General features: G+C 40.0%; 1 protein-coding gene across 1 annotated transcript in view; it reads left to right on the top strand.

Moving 5' to 3' along the window:
• The window catches only part of LOC139712967 (extracellular serine/threonine protein kinase FAM20C-like), a 178655-nt gene that overhangs the window by 126457 nt on the left and 27192 nt on the right, over positions 1 to 25006 (top strand). Inside the window, exons 2-6 of the mRNA XM_071624747.1 lie at positions 10099 to 10226; positions 15073 to 15151; positions 21533 to 21625; positions 22258 to 22370; positions 23493 to 23673. Of these exons, the coding sequence (XP_071480848.1) occupies positions 10099 to 10226; positions 15073 to 15151; positions 21533 to 21625; positions 22258 to 22370; positions 23493 to 23673 (594 nt within the window). The remainder of the gene's footprint in view (positions 1 to 10098; positions 10227 to 15072; positions 15152 to 21532; positions 21626 to 22257; positions 22371 to 23492; positions 23674 to 25006) is intronic.

Genomic DNA, 25006 nt, shown 5'->3' with positions numbered 1-25006 from the left:
TAAAAGTCTTCCCAGGGGGCAGGATTATACCCTGTTTTTTCTTCGGTAAACTTTATGCTTTGCGCGGCAGAGAAGTTTCACTGATGCTGTATATAGCCATACACTGTCATATTGTCATATTGTATACATGTATAGATACAGTATTATACACATATGCATATCTAATGTTGATATACATGGAAATAGATATCACACACATTGTTTGTATATTTGCCAATCATTTTTTTTTTTTTTTTTTACATTTTGTTTCTTTATGTCTCTATGTAAGTCTATGTGCGTGTGCATTTGTAAAACTCTATTTAGGCCCACATCTTTCTTCGGGACGGAAAGAGTAAAAGCGAGACGGTTTTGACAGAGAAAAGAAGTCAAAATGCATGAAGAAAGACTATATACTAGTAATAAATTTTGAGTTTTACAGTATGCCTCTATGAATGTTCGGGTTGACGTATGATTAATGTGTTCATGTGTGAATAATGATAAGCGCCTTGAAATGAGCCTTATTTGAAATGCATTAACCCTTTTGGTGCTATTAGGTCTATAACAGTACTGGAATCATCGTGGTCAGTGCATCTCCCAATTGAGTGCAACCGCGGGTGTACAAGAAGAGTGTCGACGTCATCAGCTAGACACCCACGAGTCTTTTCAGCCCACGAGTCATAGAGCCAATGAGTCATTACAGCCCACGAGCTAGACACTAGGCAAATAAGGCCCTAGCGTTTAGCTCGTGGACATAACCAATTTCACTAGTGTCTAAAACTCGTAGGCCTGGTTTTTACTAAGGAGGTACAGTACTCTCCGCATAATCGGGTAGGCTCGGGCAGAGCGTTTCTTACCAGATTGAGCGGGGTACCCGATTAACAGAAGAACACGTCTCATCACAATTGACAAACAAAATGTGTATATACATGCATTGTACGCTGCACCAGACACCTACACTGTATGTTTAACACGCGTGTTTGCACGGCACATTATACATACCTTACACTTGCTCAGTCAAGAGCAATAATTTACACTCTTTTTGTGGACAGATATGTCTTCAGAAAACTTTAACGGTTGACTGTAGACTCCTTGCTAACGCGCAGATGTTTTCCGAAATAAACACGTCTCTTTACGTGAACATGCACTAGTCGCGTAGAACGTCGGGTTAATTTTCAAGAAGTGACTGGGGAAAAGCAAAATTATGGAGCTGGTGCATGGCCTGGTATTCTTTGCAAACTTCTCGTATTGTGAATGTTGTTGCGGAGCAAGGGAGGAGCGCAAGTGTGTTCAACTTCTGTCTGTCTACACAATTGTGAGTGCCAGCGTAATGTGTCATGTTCGTTTATGTGGCAAGTCAATACGTGTACATGTGTTTTCATGTTTAACCACTCCCCAAATGATCCGTCTTCTTTGCAATCTTTAAGCAGAGAATGCGATTAGCCGTGGAAAATTTTACATTCATGATTTCTTAAAGTGTTATACCTGCGAGAAAAAAAAATGTGGATATAAATTAGATTAGAAGGAAATTATTTACCCGTTTATGCGGAGAGGCAACCCGATTATCAGGTAATTTTAATGTGCATTGGAACTGATTTTGGCATTATTACCCAATTTAACGGAGAACCCATTTAAGCGATACCCGATTACGCGGAGAGTACTGTATAGCTCGCCTATGCACTAGTACCTCCCTGGTTATACTGGGTGTTTAGCTCGTGGGCTGTATGACTCGTGAGCGCATGACTCATGGACCATTTTTTTTTTTTGAATGTCTTAGCCCGTAGGCCGTATGAATCGAGGGCGTCTGTTTCGTGGGATGATCTCATTCAAGAATGGGGCGCCAATGTATTGTAAAACATCATGTTGAAGCACTGTTAGTTTCTTACGAGTCTTACAGGACCATTAGTGTAAATCTGCGCGGAGAATTTACATTCTGCCCCCCCCCCCCCTTATTGGCTGGGAAAAGGGCGGTAACTCCACTCTTGTAACTGAAAGGCAGCTCAAGGTTTGTCAAACATGATTACGAACAATGAGAAAACATCCCTCACTATTATTACTCGGAGGGGAACATTCAGTGGAGACAGGAAGTGGGTGGGTGTTTGTGTGTCTTAAATTTCGCTTAAAAAGAGAAAGAATAGAAAATCAAAAGCAACCTGGCATCAATATCTGCGGAGAGAGTGTTGTGATACCATCGTCGCCTCCCAGAGAATCTCATAATTAACTCATTAAAGAGGGAAAACATATCTGTCTATTATATTTATGTCATTTGCGGTCCAACCTGTTTAGCGGGATTGTTTTTTTCTTTGCTAAACAAGATCTATTCTCCAAAAGAAACAGACTTTGATAGTAAAAAAATATCAAACTCGAATGTATATTATATATATGCGCATATACATTTCATGTATTTATTTTCAAAATGTCACGTTTAGTGTCCCGCTGTCACCCATTGCTTATTACAGCGCGTAACCCGATCTGTTTCAATACTTTATTAAACTGTGTTGAAAATACCGCAAATAAGAGAAGATACGGAGAGGAAATATATGAAAACCACATATACACTTGTTTTTTCCCGTTGCTTTGAAAGAGACCATTTAAGCGCAAAAAAAGTGAAATCTTACCGGAGTTCTCAACTTGCGGTAAATATAATGAGGCGAAGCAGCAACCAGCGAAGCCATCTTATTGACATAGTAGAATCTCACATGTACCTGCCGAAAAATAGAAAATCAAACGCTGGTGTGACATTACATCTGCTAACATTACGCATACCATTTTAGCAGCGAGATTTCCGTCGCTTGTATCAATTACAGACATGACAGAGTGAGAAATATGTACTATAATTATTCCATCGAAGAGTTTACTTTTCACAACTTCCAGAAGGTGTGAAGAAGAGAAAGATTGATGAAAGCTAGCATTGGTTTTATTGACATCATTTGAGTACACACTGCTTATTTTGTCCGTACACACTTTTTTTCTCGAAAACTAATGCAAACATTACAGCTGTGATATTGGCAATCAAATCTAAACCGTTTCAGTTTACATTGATATATTGATAGCTTCTCGCTTTAAGGAAAACATATCAATTGTGATTAATTTTCACCGAGAGAAGGCTTTTGTGTCCTCCACGATTCGCTTCTTAGGAAAGATTACAAAGAAGACAACAAAACAAAGCCAAGGAATAAAGAAACGCCTAATCAAACCAATAAAACAAAACTACTGTTGTGTTCGATTGCATGTAATGAACGACTACATAATTGTAGACGATAAGAAGGTAATGTAAATAATGGACAAGAGACAACCGTTTATCATACGCCAACATTGCTTCAGACTTGCTAACTTTCTCTTATGACTCAGTCATTATGCCGAAATCAGCAACGCGACTTTATTCTATGTATAGACTATTAAGGCAATGGCGGATTAAAAGGAACGGGTGCATATTGAGTTTGTCGCATTGGGTCACCTGAAGTACCTATTCCTATCCGTTTTTTCTATTAACGATACATGGAATGCGCTCGTACAAAAGCAACACACACACACACACACACACATACAGCGACACAGACTCGATCTCGATCTCTCTCGCTCTCTCTCTCTCTCTCACACACACACACACACACACACTCATCACAAGAGAAGAAACTCTAGGAAGCAAATCCGTAAAAGTTTCGGTAATGATTCCAGGGAGATGTTATCACAGAAATTGGAGAAGAATCGTAGGATGTCTTGAAGGTCAGCGAGCGACATGTCCATATCTGGGTACGACAGCGTAGACGTCCTAGAGACATGAACGCTGCCTGACTTTTAACACAGTTTTTACAGGATCCTGTCGAGAGAGAGTGGGCACATTGAAATTCACAAAGTTCTATTCTGAAGACAGACTTTCTAGACTTAAAATAAGCAGAGCGATAAGCCTGCGATTATATATAAAGAACCCCATCCCCCATGCATCGTTCAGCAATTATTGCTTGTCAAGTTTACAAAAGGTAAAAGCAGTCCTCGCAAATTGTGCGCAGTGAGATATATCATGTATGAAAAGCAATGTACGGTGCATCATTTATGCACTTAGGTAATGATATGAATCGGAGGTGGGTGTGGAATTGATGATTCCATCGGGATGTGATTTCATGACGTTATGACATGACTGTAGCAATGCTCATCTGTCCAGCAGTGTGACGATGGTCATTCGACGCAAGCTGTGGATTCCAAAGACGAACGTTAGCACATCACCGTGTCGTATAAGATGAATAATTTTATAGTGTAATGAAATAATATAGATATCTGTACATCTTGTAATCTCATTTTAACATTTTTATGAAAGTAGGAGGAGAGCGGGGGGGGGGGGGGGTGAATAAGCACCGAACTTCAAAAGGAGATGTCCGTTTGTATGATCCCCCCCCCCCCCCCGCGCCTTGTTACACAGTTTAAACAAACTCTTGTCTTGGTAGTTCGTTTTTATCCTTTACCCTTCAGAAACTGAACGAAGGTTGTGTGTGTGCGTTTGTGTGCATGTATGCGTGTAAGCAAGTGTGTCCTTTTGCAGGCTAAAGTACGATATGCGTTGGCAAAGCGCTTAAAATCCTTATGCATGTAACTGCATGCAAAAACTTTTCACAAATACAATTGCGCTTCCACGACGAAAGGACGCAGTACCCTGATCGCTTCGCATGTTGTGAAGGAAGAAGTATCAGCGTCTCCTTCAAAGATTTACCTGCTTCACGTTGATTGATATTTCCACCCCCGCACCCACTTAAGAGAAGTTTACCCCGGCTCACAAAGAGATATAGGTGTCCCGTGGTGTAGAGAAACACCTGTTTCGAGCTTGCTGTTGATGAATGAGAAAACATTTATGAATCTATCATTGCCATGTGCAGTCAAGATCACGCATAACGTGTGCTCGAGATACAATGTAGCCTTGCTCGACTTGTTTTGCTGTTTCGCAAATAACATGAAAGATATAGGTTGAGAGATTGATAGATAGATAGATAGATAGATAGACAGAGAGGAAGAAATTTATAGGTAGAGAAAGAGAGAGAGATGGAGAGATGCAAAGGAAGAGAGAGATGGAGAGGTAGAGAGAAGGTGTTGATCAATTAGTCGATAACATTTCCCTTGGGTGTACAGAGCTCCGGCTGTTCATCTTTATCAGGCAGACTCAACCCCTTGCGTACGGGAACGACGTGTGGTATGGATAACGTCCATATCATGCATAATGGTGAAATAACGCATCTCATATCCAATTAAACTCACGTACGATCTCTGACGGAGTTAAGAGTATGAAGTTGTTATGTCCATTAGATGTTAGTCGATGACAGTCCAAGGCCATCTTCACGTGACCACTTTACGCCATGACAATAAAGTGTTATGTGAATGATTATGACACCCTATCCCCATGGCAACTTATGATATTTCTTGCCACATGATTAACCGGCGCTCACTTATTCTTCAACGTCGCCTTGCTCCGAAGCTTGTGTAACGGTGTGATATAAGTGTGTCAGGGTAGGCTATGTGGCTTCTTTCTTCTTGTCCCCTCCCCTTGTCCCATACCCCAGGGAAGGGAAAAACAGAAAATCCGATCGGCAGACGCGATTTTGTGGTGGAATTCGCGGATTTTGAGTGCATCGGAATTCGATGAATTCATACATACTGATCTGACATCGATAGGGGGCCGTCGTGGCGTGTCGCCTTGAATATTTCATGTCCGACAAATTTAGCGGCCATCATCCCCTGATCCTGCGCGACGTCTTGCAAATTACCAGAGAGAGATGGGGATTAATTATTTCTCTCACCCCTTGTGCAGAAGGGGAAATGCTCTTCTTCACGGCAATATGCCTCTAAGTCGATTTGCCTATTGCACACACGTATCGCCTCACGCCTATGCTGATGATAGGAAATGCTAAGAACTGACTGTGGATTATTAAAGGCAAACGATTCATATTTGTCATAATCATACAGCCTCGACGAGCACAACCCCAACTTTATTCTTTTTTTGCCTCAAAAACATCCCACCGAAGTAGGTTTTTTTTTGACAACAGGCAATATTGACTTTGACATATTACGCCGTTTTGCAGTAGTGAGGATGAAAATTAGATGGTGTCAGTATGTTCCTAGTGTTCGTGTATGCATTTTTTCTTGTAGAAAATTGCAAGTAAAATTGTCTTATACTCGCAAACTGGCATGCCAACCAACAAAATGAGATGAATGGATTTGATAAGATAGGACGCCTGCATTCAAAGTGGAAATACTGCCTACATACTGAATAAAATGTGAAGAAATAGGAATGGATAGAGAATCTGGAACACTTTGATCTGTAGGTCGGATTAGATTTCCCCAGACAGACATCATTTACGCCTACTTTATACTGAACGGGGATGAAATCCAAATATACATGTGGATTAGGTGAATTTACCAATGTTAATAGAACTCATCAGTGAGGTTTGAGGAAAATTGAACAATCCGTTCAAAGTTATGAATTTTTAAAGTTTCAACGCAACCATCGCTGGATGAGAAGATTACTACAACTCATGACGTCACGTACTGACAACGATATGAGAAAAAAAATGAGAGAGAGAATTATACAAAATGCATGTTTTGATGAAAAATGCACATTCCCTCGACTTGTCACTGACATATTTATGTTACGGGTAATATTATCAACTCTCCCTACTTTCTAAAAGGGTACGTCAACTGCCATTTAATTGTGCAAGATATCGCTCAATTTGTTTAATTGTTTTTTTTATAACGTTGTCCAAACGTAACGACACGAACTGTTGTAGTCTTCTCATCTAGTGATTGCTGCATCAAAACTTTAAAAAACTCATAACTTGTGAATGAATTGTCTGACTTTCGAAGGTACCTGATGTGTTCTACTAAACCAGCTGCATTTCCTCAATTACCATGATATTTTATTCATTTTATATATCCAAGTTTCATTTTCCTTTAAAGGCATATTAAAGAGACTCGAGACAAGTGCCACCCAAGCATAGTACTTTCCCGGTATATCTCTGGTATGACAGGCGACTACATTTTTACTTGGATGGGGCATTTGCATAGATGAAGCACTGGGTGGGTGGCTTTCGTGATACCCATTATATACTGATACAGACTGTTGCCATGACAATGTTCGAGCATTTGTCCCGTTGTTCCCGCTCAAAATTCAGGTGGAACAAGAAGTACCGTTTTAAGGTGATAAACGCGTCAACATTTTTTAGATAGAAGTATTTTGTTGTGGCGGTGTGTTTTTTTTTTGTGTGTGGCATGGAGCAGCTATCACGTAGAAAGACGCACTGCCTAACAATAACGAGAAACGCTGCCGTCCATGCAGTCCGGTTAGTACTGCAAGGTATCGTTTTGATTTTCGTTTGTCCAGTGTTTCCCTGCAATATTTCCAATTAGAAATGTGATCGCTCATTGTTCTCTTTCGACTTATTTGAATGATTACAAGATACCCAATAGTCATTTGAATTTCATTACGAGTTGATTATAAAATGAATAATGAACAGATATTTCCACACAAAGAGTGACCCGCCAAGGAGTTTTCAAAATGTTCATCCAGATACTGATACAAGGACGAGCGAAAGAATAGATTAGATAATTGATAGCTAGCCTGTAATCATCCATATATTCATATCATTTACTACTGTCAGTAGTCATTTATATTTCAGTAAGTCCCTGCTCGGACAACCCTTCCCCCTCACTGTGGTATTGTTAATAATTTAGGCAATTATTATGACGAGATATCATTCATGATAGAGACGATTACATTCGTACATCATACATTGTATAATTTCATGAAAACCATTATTTTTTTTTCAAGCCATGAATGAAAAATTGAAAATATGATATCGCGTAGTCTTTGTCATCAAATTTCCCTCACTCTCTCTTTGCTCCAATCAGCTGACTCCTCACTGTGACGTGATCAACCGTCTCTCTCTCTCTCTCTCTCCCCACCCCCTCTCTCTAACATCCCCATTGCAAGAGTCCTTTCATCACTCTTATTCCAAAAGTAGCTTTTAATTCCACTCCCCCCCCCAACGTTCATTTGATTTTTACATCAGGATAATGATGGCAGCGTCCAACTTTTTTCCTTTTCTTTCTTTCTTTCAATATTCGTGTTGCTCAGTTTAAATTACATGAGCCACCAGAGCGGGCAGATCCAAAAAGCGTATTTTCCTTTCAGAATTATTCGATATTTCTGGGCGTTTTATCCATATTCCGTGTCCTCCGTAGGACCATATAATTGGATAATTCACGGTTGGTATTTACGAAGGGCGAAACATAGGCATTTCTATATAATATTGAGAAAGGGAATATCGAGTGCACAGTGCTTGATGTGCATTCAAGTTGAAGCTAAAATCGATGAAGACAGTCCGCCATTTGCCGCGGATAACTTCCTCTTTGACTAGTAGTACGCATGCGCAAGCTCTATGGTTGTGAGATATGGATAGGCGTGAATGCGTTTCATCACCCTTTAGTGGTCTCCCTTCCATCTCTATTAGGAGATGGTTCCGTGGAGATCTAAGAGCGGTGGAATGGTATTCGAGAAAGCTTGATCGATTGATTCTCGTCCACCCCTTCTATCTGCCCCCCCCCCCCCCCACTCTCTCTCTCTCTCCCGGTCTCTCTTCTCACATCAAGGTTACATCCGTCTAATCAAGTTAATTCGTTTGGGTTTAGCGTCGCCTCACATTTTCATCTCGCATTTCTGCAACAGGATAAGTGTACCACAGCAAGCTGGTTGCATATTGCATCACCTTTGCCAAAACTATACCATTCGTGTGAAGATTTCAAAGGGCTGATACCAATGTGAATACGTTCAGAAGTGAAATATTTGATAATTTCGTAATGCCCCAACAGAAAGCAACACGGTTTCGGGATCAGTTTGTGTGAGGACTCTTTTTGGTTTAACTCTGGCTAACGGTAGTTCTGTTTGTTGATATTACAGGAAAATGACAAGTTGATATCTCCACCACATTGTCGCGTGTCAATACCCAGCATGCATCGTGACATCCTGACCTTATTAAAGTTAGGTTTGAAAATGTTAAACGACTTGGTATAGCCGCTGATGATCACAGGATCTGTTATGACGACCCCATTAATTAGCCCCACGAGTGCAGCTTGTCCCTTCCATAATTCCCCCCTCGGCTATAGGCCTGGCATCTTCTCTTCCACACGTCGCCCTCTACCACGCCATGGCCTTAGAGGTATACCGCCACCTTGCTCCAAAAACGTATCAATCTGCCTCCGACTGCGATAAATTTGTCTCCGCGACATATGCCCGTCGGACAAGCAGCAACTTTGCAAATGAGATTGATGCCAAGGAAGCGAGCGTCCAAACACGCTTCGCGTCTCCCCCAAAAAAAGACTTTTATGGGCTGCCTGAGAAATCCTATTCCAACTCCAAAGTGCAATCATTTCACTGCTGCCCGCTTTTTACATCTCCCCGTGTGTTTCTCTACATTTACGAAGTCCTGAAAAGAGATTATTTTGGTTTAGTAATATGTTGCAAATCATCCTCGGGTTTGACGTTGCGTTGATTAAGCGTCGCGGCGTGTTTATGGCAATCTTAAATCAGGCAAGAGGAGAAATTGCAAACTGCGTGCATTATATCAAATCTATGCGCTCTGTCAGGCTGTTATCGGTGACACATTGTTTATTTCATGTAGAGTGAAATTTATCGATGTTTGAACTGGTTCTGTTTGATATTTGGGTTATTTCCATTACAAATCAATTGATACTGCTCGAGCAGATTGCACTCGGTAGACTGATTAAGGATGAAAAAAATCATTTCTATCAAAGATCACTATTGCATACAGAAGGAGGTACAATCAAATGCTCCGAATGCTAACAGGTGCCCACATTGCTACAAGTGATATTTAATAGATAAGCTAATATGTACAATGATGTCTATGGATATTTGGTATAGAAAGATAAGAATATGAATAAATTTTATTGGCATCACTACGGTGAGATGCATATCGTTTGTAAAATCGTTAGCACGATTATTTCACTTCAACATTGTTCATTGTAACCCCCGTCTCCCCTCGAAAAAAAGCAAAAGAAACAGAAGAAAGAAAAATAATTCTAATTGTGTTTGGTTTTGTTTTTTCCATTTTTCAATTCCTGCAGGAAATCCGATCCCAAGATATGGGAGGAATTCCAGCTGAGCATCAACCGCTATGAGATGTATTCCTTCAACAACTCCAAGATCGAAGACCTCATGCAGTACCTACGGACGCAGCCGTTGTACGAAGTCGGTAAGTAGGCCTACACCCGTTTATCGCTATAAAGTTGCCGGTAATACCTGTAGACTCTATCTTTAGTACTGCTCCAGGTAACTTTTAGGTGTCCCCACTTCAGGACCTTACGTCACACTCATTAAGTACCAAAAGATCTTGATGTTTAAGATAGGCCTTTCACTTCTATAATGATTGAGCTGTAATAGTCTGTAATGTAAGGTGATAGAAGCAGTGCACTGAAAAAAAAAAACCAACAAACTGTTATCCCCTATCTCCTTACCGGGACGATATTCAAAACAATCTACTGTTCAGCTTTTTGTGATTAAATCATTCCATAGATATTTTTCTTTACAACATTAAAACGTCAATGTGACGTCGTATCGCTGTAGATTTGATCGTCGGTATTCAACCTTCGCCTCTGCGTTGGTAGAATTCCCCATAGCGTCAGTGCACACGAAATCCAATGGCAGCAAGCAATGCAGCTAAAAGCGAGTTTAAGGTAATGTACAACGTGAGAAATGTGAACACGTTTCTCGGGGTGGTCGAGGGACGCCTGTATAGAGTGCAGCTTTAAAGTGCTAGATTCACCCTTTGCCACACCCCGCCGCCGTCCTTTCCCTTTTATACCCACCTGCGCACCCAGTCTTTCGGCATTATCATTCATGCCGATTACCCCGCAGCCACTCAAACGAATAATTCAGTAACCGTGTTTTGTGTGTTTGTTTGTTTGTTTTTGCTACCTTGTATTTTTTAGTTCCTGCCACATGCTTGTAATTTCATCATATTGTCTTTGTTTTTTATTTGTTTTAACTGTGCCTCCTCTCCCTCGCACACGCTTACATTCAAGAGTCTACAGTCTAAACAAGAAGAAAACAAAAACAACCAAAGTACACTGATGAAAAGAGGGCGAGTTCAGATAACGTATCCTAGAGACCGGGGGCGGGGGGGGGGGGGGGGGGGGTTCAACAACGTTTGTCAAGTTGTCAGCGCTGACAATTTAAGTAAAATCCTTGGTTTTGATTGGCTGAGATGCTCTGGTCACTGACTGTTACTATGGTGATTCAAGTTGTCAGCGCTGACAAACGTTGATGAAACACCCCCCTGGACAATAACGACCGCATGGTGAAGTAGTCCCTTCGTGTTTTGAGATTGCGGTTTACGCAATTATCGTAAGGTGTATCGATAGCAGTACCGGATTAAGACCTCAGATCGGAGACGACAGTGGTCCCATATACGTCAATCCAGACTCAAGACTCCACGTGTCTGACGCAGAGATTAGCTTTCATCATAGACTTGATCTCGGGGCTTGATCTTACCACCCCGTCGAGAATTGTTGTATCTCTCAACTGTGTGATTCTCTATGTATCAAATTTCTGATTCGCTTCCAGGAACCAGTTGTGTCATGCAGCTTGTTGTAGCTCCGTGGTTGTATCATGCATTGAATTTATTGTAACTTATCATAATTATATCAGAAGAAAAGAGTTAGGTTGGAAGTTGGCATCCAAAACAGAAACGTCTATGTTGTCATGGTCATGTTAGTGAATGATGGATGATGACAGGATGCGTGGTCATGTGGTGATTGAAAATTCTAGTAGTATCTTGAGTATGCGCAAACTTACTGTGTGTGATGTTAATTAAAGTGTGATGAATTCATAAACTCGGAGGCCTCTGCGGAGTACAGTACTGTCTTGATCAAAAAGGATGATTACCATAATCGACTATGGTATTATGAACAAAATTCAAATAGAGATCACGGTCATATTTTCTAGAGTCACAAAAGTGTCCATGTAACAAGAAAATTGCGAAACTCCCAAGTCATGAAATCATACAATATCTACCAATTTCTAAAGTAGAGATGAAATTTTGGTCAATATACCAATTTAACTGACATGGCATCTCATAACGGCGAATGTCAGACGCTGGACAGTGATAAATCAAGGCATTCGTTAGCTGTTCGTATAATGTTCCTTCGTAGATCTGTGAATACATGTTGCCAAATCTTCAATTATAATTACTATTGGATGAAACTTTCTGACATTTTGCTGATGAACGATCAATCCTGCTGGGGGCTATACATCTAATTTTAATATAGGGAAATACCTACCATTGTGAGCTGCCTTGCAAGCTGTAATGAGCACATTTCTGTTTAAAGGGGATGGCTATAGTAACTGATCAGTGGAAATCAGTGGGAATGCTGGGGTATGATTGTTCCAATCCTTGTGGGATTCATTTAAGAGTACATTATATATCTATTGTTGTGTGAAAATTATTTGCTTCAGAATGGTCTCATATTCAAGTATAATGTGCAGTTTAACGTGTCCAGGTTAGCATGCCTGTACAGTGTCGGGGCGATCCACAACGGGCCGTTAACGATCGCCCGTCACTGTACAGGCATGCTAACCTGGAAACATTAAACTGCACATTACTTGAATAGGAGACCATTCTGAAGCAAATAATTTTCACATAACAATAGATATATAATGTATTCTTAATTAATCCCACAAGGATTGGAACAATCATTCCCCAGCATTCCCGCTGATTCCTCTGACCAGTTACCACCCATCCCCTTTAAATTCGCCGTCCCTTTTTATCTACTGTTACTTTTCATTTGTAAATGAGTCGCGCTGCCTTGAAGAGCTATGATACCACCGCCACTCGGCACAGGTGGCACAATTCAAAAAAGCGGGACCGCATCTCGCCTAGATAAGCAAGGCCGAATTGTTTCCAATGCGCAGGTTAAATATTGCATTATGCCGGCATCACCATCTCTAGGGGCCAAGGTCTACGTCAGTGTCGGCTCGTCCAAATAAACCAATTAGGAAGGCGTTACTGTCTGTAATAAGCCAGCTTGGGGGTACGTAGTGACTGACACACACATACGCATATACACACAAAACATTTACACACACACCGCGCACAAACACGCACACAGTGACTCCCCATGATGAGTACAATTATTGAGCATCTGCAAAAAGCACATGTGGCCTTGTTTGAGGGGGAAATATAATACTCTAAATAATGCATCCACACTATAGTAATTGCTGCACATGGCATATGGGTAAATTACCCATACATGTACAAACTTACATGCACACCCCCCCTTTTTTTTTTTACTTTAAGTCCACATTTTATTCTATGCATTTCTACACATCATACACGGCCCGTTGCCGCTCACAACACACAAAACACATAAACACACAAAACACACGCATATACTCACACACATCCATAAACATTATGATATATACACACATAAACATACACAAAAAGGCACACTTCTTTCTTTAATATATATGAACACCAACCTGAGATTGCCTGAAACCACTTCTCAGAGAAATCGGAGTATTAATAAGGATGCGATTATTTCTGTAGCAGTGGATCGACACTGAGTCTGCCATCTCATTACAAGGCCATGAATTTTAGAAATGAACATTTATCAATCATCTCCATAATTTTGCGTTGACGTCTGACGGCAGTGGATATCAATGATAGATCAGTTTACAGAATACCAACAATAATTTAGAGGGATAAAGCGAAGAGAGAAAGTCGAGAGTCGTCAGTATGCTTCGCCCATTATCACCTCTCCAACGATCTAGGGCGCATGCGATAATGCGTTTGTAACGGACTGACTTTGTGGTAGAAAGGGGATTGGGAGACGTTGCTAAAATAATGATAGTGAGGAAAAGATAGAGAGAGAGAGGGGGGGGGGGATATACAACGTTAGTGTTTGTAGATTAAAGGGAACATACAGTTTTGGTTGAGACCTAATTTTAGGTTTCTAACATTTTTTTGGTGAGATAATGAGAAACCTCTTATGAAATATGAAAGAGCATGTAATTCTATGAGGAATTCAACGTTTATTTGATGAAAATTGGTTTTGAAATGGCTGAGATATCAAAAAAGAGCGATTCTAATAAAGTGTGGGACCCACACTTTATTACGGTCGCTTTGTTTTACTTTGTTTTTGGATGTTTCATTCATTCCACACCCGATTTTCATCAAATAACCTCTGAATTCCTCTTAAAATGGTATGCTTTGGACTATACCATAAGTGTTTTCTTGGTATCTTGCAAAAAGTTAAAAGCCCAATTCTCATCTCCACCAATACCGTACTGTCCCTTTAAGGGTCGAAATCTGTATTTTATCCTCACGGACCTGCGGAAGAACAGTCCCCGGACTGAAGTATGTGCCGTGCTTAGATAAAGGAATAAATGAATGAATAAAAGAAATGTTGAAAGTTAGTGCGTAGGTGTGGGTGTGTGTATGTGTGTATTTCTGTGAAATAAGGTCCGAAAATCAATTATGAAATATTAGACGTCCCCATTTTGACACAGCCCAAATTTATGGTAAATGTTCCCATAATGCACATTTTGGATTAATGTTTGTTCTAGGAAATAGGTCCCCAGTACGATGTTAAAAACAATTTCATCTCCACCTTTTTTCCACATTTTATCAATGATGCCTGTTCCCAGAATATACACTACGTCTTGTTGTGTGTTTGTGTGAAATGTGGTCCCCAGTCAACTGTAAAAAGAAAACAAATTGTCCCCTTATTGCCCATTACAAGACTATGTGTGCGTGCGTGTGTGCATGTGTGTGTGGGTGGGGGGATGGGTGGGTGTGTGTGTGTTTAAAAGAGAGAGATAGAAAGAGATAAAAAAAAATAGGCAAAGCGAAAAATTGATTGAAGATGCATCAATATTACGGATCGCAAACTGTAGTATACAAATAGACCCAAAATTATTGATATTATTTTTTAAGGGTACGTTTTAAACTTAATATAGAATCAAAATCATTTTTCATATTAAACGCTATTTTTCCTCATTTCTTTTCACCTTTTCCCACATTTTTTTTTTTTTTTCAGATGAGAAATCAGGTGGTACCCAGGTGAAGATGGTCCTCACATTTCGGGACGGGGGGCAGAGTCTCATGAAACCGTGGCGGTAAGTTACCAACACTGTCTGCAGTAGATGTAGAAATAGCGGTAATGGAAGTAGGTGTTGTAGTACGAGAAGTATAGAAGCAAAAGTTTCATGCAGTTATGATAACAGTAGTGTAGTAGTGTCATTGCGAGTTGTATAGTGGTGGTAGTAATACTGGTAATTACAACTTACGTAGTCGATATTATGATACGTCGGTGTATAGGGCAATTTTGCAGCAATAAAAACAACTCGGAGCAACGATCACTACTGCTAGTAGCAGTGGTAATTGTAATGACAGTAGTACTATTATTGATATCTGATTCATACCGCACTACTATCAATAATAGCAGAAATGTATTATTCAGCGGTGATGATGATATTATGGGTACCATTGAGTAGTTTTTGAAATGGTAATACTTTTTAAAGCAATAATAGAGGCGCTTGTGGTAAAAGGTAAAGTAGTTGTAGTGCTTATAGTATTCTTAGTGGTGAGAGAAACAGTGATGGTATAATAGTGCTAGTTTTAGTAGTGTAGTAGTAGTAGTAGTAGTAGTAGTAGTAGTAGTAGTAAAGTGGTGAGAGAAACAGTGATGGTATGATAGTGCTAGTTGTAGTAGTGTAGTAGTAGTAGTAGTAGTTGTTGTTGTTGTTGTAGTAGTGTAGTATAGTAGTAGTAGTAGTAGAATTAGTAGTAGTAGTAGTAGTAGTAGTGTAGTATAGTAGTAGTAGTAGTAGTAGTAGTAGTAGAATTAGTAGTAGTAGTATAGTATAGTATAGTATAGTATAGTAGTAGTAGTAGTAGTAGAAGAAGAAGAAGAAGTAGTAGTAGTAGTAGCAGCAGCAGTAGTAGTAGTAGTAGTAGTAGTAGTAGTTGTTGTAGTAGTATAGTGCTAGTGGTAGTAGTGGTAGTAGTTGGAGCACTACTAGTAGTGATTAGTATATTGTGGGAGTCGTACTAGTTATATACGTAGCTACAGTGAAAATTTTCTGAGGGTTACAGCAGTTGGGTTCGATGCGAAAGAGCGTTCAATATGGCGTCCAGAAAATAACGTTTTAAGCTTTACAAAGATTCGATAAATTTCGAGTTTTGGTCAATCAAAAAAAAAAGGATTATGGGAATTGTAGGATTGATGGATGTGAAGAATATGAAGACAGTAGGGTAGAAGCAACTCAACCTAAATTAAGTCACACGAGCATATATGCTCAGGTACAAGAGTGTGCAGTGATTACACCACTCGACTCGAATGGGACGACGTTTGCCTATTTGCTAAGCCATGTCCTCCTCCTCCCTCCCACCCCCCCTCTCTCTCTCTCTGTCAATGCATTTCCCCTTATAATATATGTTCGAAACATTCTCTCTCTTTCTCTTTTCCTCTGGTTTCAACATCACTTCGTTTTTCTCTATCACCACGTGACCACGAAGATACATTGTATCAGAGTACAGCGTGAGACAAGAAAGATATGGCAATGACGCGAAATGACTCTCATTGCTTTCCGTTAAGGATGGCTTTTGTTCAGTTATCTCTCCGGGGCTCGGCCTGTCGACATTAATCGATGTGTCTGTTTGTCTTTACATCTGTCTGTCTCCGTCAGCCCCCACCCCATCTCTCTCTTACTCTCTCTGTCTGTCTGTCTGTACGTCTTTTAGTGTATCTATATACCACTACAGCCGAATCTCATTGTCTATTTTTCCTGCATTTTTCTTCTTCGTCTCTTCTCCAACTTCATTCCCTATCGCCTGTGCTCAAATACGACCTTTATTTGGACTGGGTGTCGAGTGGTAATCTATTCCCGGATTATCTGCACAATTCGAGAGCATTCCCATTTCGAAGAGAAGATGCCCTCCTCCACAATACCAACATCCCCCCTCAGTCTCATCCGGCCCGCCATCCGTTCAATGGACCTGGGTAGATAGCCGCGGATTCGGCAGCGGGGCAATTAAAGGAGCGGAGCGGGGTTCAATCAAGGGCCGACTACTTCCCATTAAAGGGGTATATTATGACTTTTGTCCGTATGCATATATTATGCAAACTTGCGTGAGCTACTTTTTGAGCGTGTTCAACAGAATGTCGATTTTAAAACAACCATCGATCATGACTGGTACATCAGCAACATTTGTAAAGGTTTAATTCTGATAGCCATTTACTAATCACTCTCATTGTCGATGCTGTTATAAAGACGTACTTAGTATGTTACGTGATCTTCTGCAAATCTTCTGTTAAAGAAAGATAACTCCACGTCTGTATTTTAGTAGCGAGACCAACATTATGCAGAACCATCATCCTTTATCATTAGGAGATGAAGCTGCTGGTGGTGGTGGTGATGATGATGATGATGACGGGAAGAAGAAGGAGGAGGAGGAGGAGGAGAAAAAAAAGAAGGAGGAGGAGGAGGAGAAGAAGAAGAAGAAGAAGAAGAAGATGACGACGATGATGACGGGAAGAAGAAGGAGAAGAAGAAGATTATGATTAAGATGATGATTAAGATGATGATGACGATGGTGAAGTAGTAGTAGAAGAAGGAGGAAGAGAAGAAGAAGGAGAAGAAGAAGATGATGACGATGACGACGATGAAGTAGTAGAAGAAGAACAACACGTTGAACGAGGAGGAGGAGGGGGGAAAGAAGAAGAAGAAGAAGAAGAAGAAGAAGAAGAAGAAGAAGATGATGATGATGAAGATGATGACGATGAAGTAGTAGAAGAAGGAGGAGGAGGAGAAAAAGAATGGAGATAATGATGACAACTACCAACCTGAACAGAATAATACCCCACAGAAATCATTCTTTCTATTATGGAGGGAGTTGGAGGAAACAAAGGCACGCCACTTTCATCCAGCTCGAATGATGCCTGTATCCTAGCAATGAAGCCGCCGTGTGTGACGGAGGGATAAGCCAGTCTGCATTAGACTGATTGAGGGAATGTATCGTGACAGCTCCGCGTAATTGGGTAAAGAGGGATTATTGGCCGGGGAAAGACGCCCAAAGACCAGGAAGCTGCCGGAAATTACTTTGGCGTTGATGCAATAAAGGCACATCACGGAGTATTGTAAACGTTGAAGAGAGAAAAAATGCGAAAGGTGGGCTGTTTTTGTCTGCCCAGAAGTGAACCGTTGGGTAGAAATTACGTAGACCTTGTGGCAAAGTCAACTATTGGGACTTTGTGCCATTACGGATCACAGCACTTAAAGATGTGTGATTTTCTGTGGAGTAGATTTTCTCGTGTTCAGTGCAAGAAGTTTACACTGCCATGACTGTGTAATCAATAATCATAAGAATGTAACCAATATGAAGATTGTGCATTCTGTTGTATTTGGAAAGAAAGCAAAGAAATTCATGTCTTTCCTCCGACTGAGAATCCACATCTTTCGATTTGTGGTAGTTGCGAGAACCCTAACCCAACCAAACTCACCCAAGGTCCCTATTGTAAAGAATCCAGCGCGCCTAGGGCACGCGTGTGCCACCGTCGTTTACTACTATTACGTGCATGTGATTATGGCACGAAGACGCAATCACATTATGCGGATTGGATTTCCTGCGCGCGAGTATCGTTTACCGGTGACCCAATACCTGCATCGTCAGAACATTCCAATGGTGGTGATCTTCATGTTTCTCTCCAGCGAGCAAAATGTGCATTTATTTGCAGACTTGGGCCTAAATTTGATTTGCCTCAACTTTCACGATGATTATTGTTCTTCAAAGCGCAGTACCAAGTTTTCCGGTCATTTTATTTTGCCTTTTCCACGCTGTCTTCAGTTGAACCTTAGCTGTCTTTTGAAAGCAATGAAAGAAAAGGAGAAATTCGATTTTTTTTTTTTTTATCAGCGATTGCGCTTGTAGGCCTCGGTCCTTCCTTGCCTTCCCTCGTTTCGGGGGTAGAGGCCTTGAAATAAAACGTAGCAGATAACGTAGCACAATGTCTGTTTTTGTTGGCTGCCATACAAAAAAAAAAACCAACAACAACATTTGATTTCTTTTCAATTTATTTCATTTCATTAAATTCACTTTCATCAAAAATGCAATAGCAGCAAAATATTTACAATGACATAGACATACAAGATCAATACTGCATTGTAGTAAAGGAAAATAGTTATGTAAACGGAAATATGTTACTGACTTTCATGACTGTACCGAAAAACTGGAAAGAAGTTCCAGAGTTGTGTCTTTTTATTATCTTCTTCTCTTTCATCATCAATCTTTTCCACTTTTTTTTTTTTTGGGGGGGGAGGGTACAACACCCCTCATTATTATTTATGGTTCAACCAAAAGAGACCTAGAATTGAAAATCACCTAGGCTTACAGTTGCTTGAAGGTTTATTACGTTTAGTTTATTATTTACGCAACAACAGTACAACTTTTATGACGCATGAACCTAGTGTACCAGGCATTCAATAAATTTCGTTCACATTAACCTGTATTTAACGACCCATGCTCCACGGACAGATGCACTTTAATCCACTTCATTAGCTCTGTAATTGATATGTGCTGTCTCCTGTGTCATATCATTTTGATGATTCGGTCCGCCAGAATACAGCGCTACACTGTATGTGGTGTGTGCCGCTTTAACGCTTAGTGTGAGCATGGAGGTAGAAACTCTTTCTACCTCCATGGTGTGAGCAGTCGAGGAAACCTGCTGCATTAACCCGACACTTGCCTCAAGATGGCGCTGCAGCAGGTCTTCAGAGCTGGAAATTCCCCCCGGACACTTTGTCCTGACGCGGCTTCTTGCAAAAACATCTGACTTTTGACGCATTATGTGACAAGGGTCTCATGAACACATCGGGAAAAAAATGAACACGATCAATTTTTTTTTCTCCCAGAGGAATTGTTAAGGCGCAAGGGATGGATGTGATTAATGTTGTTGGAAAGTTTTGTTGGAAAAAGTTTTGTTGGAAAAAGAAGAATGAAAATAAATGAATTGAATTGAATTGAATTGAATTGAATTGAATGTATATATATCCGATGGATTACCGTGACAATGGATTATCATTCCTCTTGTTCCTTATATATTCTGTTCTCTATTCTCTTCTATTCTATTCTATCTTCTTTTTTTCACTTTTCCATCCCATTCTGTTCTATTATATTCTATTAAGGGGGTTCTTTATGCTTTTTCTCCAAAAATTCAATTTCTTCCCTGCTGTCCTCTCTTCTTACCTTTAAAGCTGATCAATTTCAGAAAATAATAATATTATGGTGAAAATTATGTTATCTAGCATTTACGGACTTCCTCAACTTGGTATAAGCATTTGTCATCAAGAACATTGCCTTGATTATTATTTTGTTCTTGTTAGATATTAGAAAATGGATGACATTAGCTTGAGTACATCTATGATATCTAATAAAATGTCATCTGGGACCCTTCATTGTTCAAGTACCTGTGAGATCCAAGAAACTAGACAGCACACGATTTGATTTATAATTGATTTTTGGTTAGAATGAAGTAGTTTGCCAATATCATTAATTTGTTGACTCTTCCCAGGGCTCTGAGCTATGAGCTTTTTTACGTCTCTCGCTCCGTAATTGTAATCATTTTTGTATTGCTAAAATTTGTTTTCTTTGGTTCTTGCTGGTTAGAGCATTTAAGCCTTGGCTAGACTTTTTTTTTGGGGGGGGGGGGGGGGGGGGAGGGAGGAATGCGAGGTTTCATAGCTGTAAAATGTAACAAGAAGCAGTCCTGAAACGTGGAATGCGGAATCGGAGGGGGGGGGGGGGCGTTGGGCGGAGAGGGAGGAGTGACTGCAGTCCACCCCCACACGCACACACGCTCTTGCCAAAAACAGAAACAAAATGGTACCCCCCCCCAAAAAAAAAAAAAACAACAACAACAACAACAACATAATGATAATAATGATAATGATAATAATGATAATGATAATAATAATAATAATAATGATAATAATAATAATAATGATAATAATAATAATTATAATAATGATAAAATAAAACTAAAACCCTGTGAGTAAATTACAAACCCTAAAACCCAAGAACTCTCCTGAGGATTTCTTCCCCTCCTTAGTTTCCCGAAGGAAAAAAAAGAGGAGAGGAGGGTATGTTGCCTTTTGCCCTGTAAAATAGAGAAGCATGACATCACACAGAATGCATGTAATGGTCCTTACCCCATTGCCTACAACTAGATTCTCAACTTGAATTGCACTCTGTGCCAGCTCTACTGGGTTCCCCTGAAAATGGGTTTATTCTTATTACTTAGAAAAGCAGTAATCTCCGATAATGTTAAGGATTTACTTAACGTAAATGCAACTATGGATAGTTCACGTAAGTCCACAATTTGCAATAGCCCACAGAAGTTGAAATATGTGACTCATGCTGTTCATTATTGCAGTAGCGTTTACGATAACAGTGTGTAACTATCTGTGTATAACTCCTTGTCTTTTCTCATCTTTTAACAGAGTTCCACGGGAGTACGAGACGCTACCCGATCATTTTTATTTTTCTGATATAGAGAGACATAATGCAGAAATTGCGGCCTTTCACCTTGATAGGTAAGAATGTGTATACGAATGTCGACAGTTCTTAGAGGAATTCAATTATGTAAACGCGTGCGACTCTTTTTCGTACAGACATGGGGCCAGTGAATAATTAGTAGTTTTCTTCAAACATATGCTGCGTCTCCAAAGAAAGATTATGGTTTAAATTTTGTTAAAAATCAGAGTAGATTCCTGGCAATTTCTTCATCATGATTATAATGCCCGATCGACATGAGCTCATCTTATTTTTCCTCCACTCAACCAATCGGAAACCATTAACAATTCAATATCAACCATCCGACGCGCTAACTAATCCATGCAAGGTTGTAAATTATTGACTGATATGAGCTTTACTGAAGAAGAAAGGTAACACATGTATGAACAATGAAAAGACTCTGTGGAGACGAAGATGAATGAATTCTGCTTTTGTGTGCCAAAATGTTGCTATTTACGGTGATGTTATTCACATTTCCAAGACGAACCGATTCTCCTCTTTTCGAAAGAGAGTAAACCCCAAGATGATAAACCCAACAGTGATTACAAGTGATTACAAGTGATTACAAGACATTAATACTTTGTAGTGATGATTTATCTTCGCATACACGCACTCACAGTGAATTCTCGCGTCACCGTTGCTCTCTTTGCAGAATATTAGATTTCAGAAGAGCGCCCCCTGTCACCGGCAGATGGTTCAACATCACTCGGGATCTCTTCGAGTTGGCGGATCCGGCCTTTAGGAAAACATTTTTCAGATCGCCAGGTGAGTATGTGACGATTCGACTTTGAACCGTTTAAGCGCCCTCAGTCGATCTTAGATGAAAGATGGGTAGTCAATGAATAAAAAATGTAAAACATTGGAATACAGAACAGTAGTGTTGTTTCGCAATGACAGTAGTTTCAATGGATAACGTACCTCACACACATACATACTCATGCCCGTTACACATTATACTCAACACTCATTTAAGCAAAAACACATATGTACACCAGCTGTCTTCACCAGGTTGCATCGTGTCTTGGTGAGATTTGAGCAGAATAATCTCGAATTCTACGTCATCAAATACGTCTGATCACTTATTAATGAATATTACTAGTATTCGATGATTAGTTGTCAGACATGGGTAAAATGGCAGCTGTGGATGTAACCTCTTGCCGTATAGACTTATATTGCTTTTGAAATAATGTGCTTTTTTATTTGTTTCAATAATAAAGAAAACTAAGTTATATTTGTTATTTGTTTAATCATAATCAGAGTGTTCTATCATACCAAACTAGATTCATAGTAATTGAATTGATTCAATCATTGTCAAATCAACTAGATGGATTTGTGGTTATTCATATACGGCGGGGACATAAAGCGCATAGCCTTTTCAGGAATGATTTACATATTTTGTTTTTGCTTTCATGAACGTAGTGAACGAAGATAGACGACTAGAATAGAGGATGGTGCTTTGCTTCATACAAAGAGCACTGTGATATAAGGCTCTCGCCTTCCCAATTGGTTGTCGTGGGTTCGAATCCTAGGTGCTCATACCCTCATATTATTATCATTATCATTAGTATGTTATTATTATTATTATTATTATTATTATTATTATTATTATTGTTGTTGTTATTATTATTATTATTAGTAGTAGTAGTAGTATTATTGTTGTTATTACTCTCGTTACCCCCATGTTAGTAGTTGTTGTAGTACATTGTAGTAATGATAGTATTAGTAGTAGGATGATGATGATGATGATGATGATAATATTATTGTCATTATTATCACTAATTATAATCATCATAATCATCATTATAATCATCATCAATCTTTAATTGATCAATCATTGCATTCCTTTCCATTGACGTCATTATGTTCTATTTGTTTGGACCTTGGCAGCGAATAACGTGTGTTTCGTTGGCCACTGCTCGTACTACTGCGAGACGGAGACAGCAGTGTGCGGCAAGCCGGACATGATCGAGGGATCAGTGGCCGCCTTCTTGCCTTCCTTCAAGGCAGCACCCCGAAAGACGTGGCGGCACCCCTGGCGTCGGTCCTACAGCAAGCACCGGACAGCTGTGTAAGTCTTACATGCTGTTAAACTCATTGTGCACACGCCCGGGGAATCACCCTCGACTTTAATAGGGAAATCCCCCCCCCCCCCCCCCCCCCAACCGAACCTATCAAGTGCGCACGCATTTCCTTGCCAGGGTGACAAAGTTACCAAAGTTATCAAGTATTGAAACTTATACGTGTAACGAGAAGGCAGATAGTTAAACCTCGTCGAGGCATAGGCAATTAAGGAAAATCAAAAGCTGGTTTCCGGTTCACAAAGGTGTCTTGATAATGGTGAAGATATACGGCTCTCTCCCATTCTGGTCTTGAACAAACTGCCTTGTTTCATACAACTGAGTACTTCTCTTCCCAAAGCAAGGTGCTTCGTCGAGTTTCAACAAGTCACCTCCTTTTCGGAGAACTAATAACGGCCAGCGATGTGACACAAAATGTTATTGAAGGTAAAATTAATGGCGTCTTAAGGAGACTTTCCTATAGCCTTTCATGTGAATGACTGTTAGGCCAGTTTGCGATGTCATTTTATCAGCATATTATTTAACGCCAGGATATGATTACATGATTTCAGCAAAATAAATATCAGTTTTCTGAGAACTGTACAGGTTGTCTTGCTTGGGGTTAAAGGCAGCCTGCTCGAAGAATCTAAGAAAACAACAGCAAACGGTATGACAGTGACTGGCATATCAGGTACCACCAAGAGAGGGCGCTACGCCATACAGTGTTCCTCCCACCTGTCAATGACAAATCTAGATTGCTGCAAGCTTCAGCCACGTATGAGTCCGGTCTGTGATATTTAAGAGGTGTTTCTCTACAATTTTAACCATAACAGTGTCAACAAGTTATTGCTGAGATATGTAGTCAAAGCTTTCCCTTCCACACTTTTAAACAGAATTTTATCTAACAGGAATTTTTCGAGGATAAGCACGTGATTGCTCCTCTAAAGATAGACTCGAAGATAGAAGATCTACTAGTATCTTTGAGTATCACTTTTCTTTCCCATAACAAGGATATTTTTGTTTTATCATGTTTTAGTTTGTTTGTTACTGCTGACACACATTGATATAGGCCAGTTTACAGTGACAATCTGAGCATATTATGTAGGCAAAGGTCTTTGCAGACCAGTTGAAATAGATTTCTAACTGAGGTAGTTAATAAACTGGATATTCAAGTCTTCACTACAAAAACTATGATATAAATAATTATTCATGTATGAACGAGGTGCATATCGAAATGTGCAGGTGAATGTGTACTATCCTTTTTAACCAAATCAATGAAAGCCATTCGTGCCGTGCTTTCTTAGAAATTACCGCTTTCCGCTTGGCTGTTTCTATCTACTCTTT

Source organism: Diadema antillarum, unplaced genomic scaffold, assembly GCF_040938485.1.
Source record: "Diadema antillarum isolate AM-2024a unplaced genomic scaffold, OU_Dant_1.0 seq00001882_RagTag, whole genome shotgun sequence".
Taxonomy (NCBI): Eukaryota; Metazoa; Echinodermata; class Echinoidea; order Diadematoida; family Diadematidae; genus Diadema; species Diadema antillarum.
Note: the sequence above shows the minus strand (reverse complement) of the source record. Positions and strands in the feature narration are given on the sequence as shown.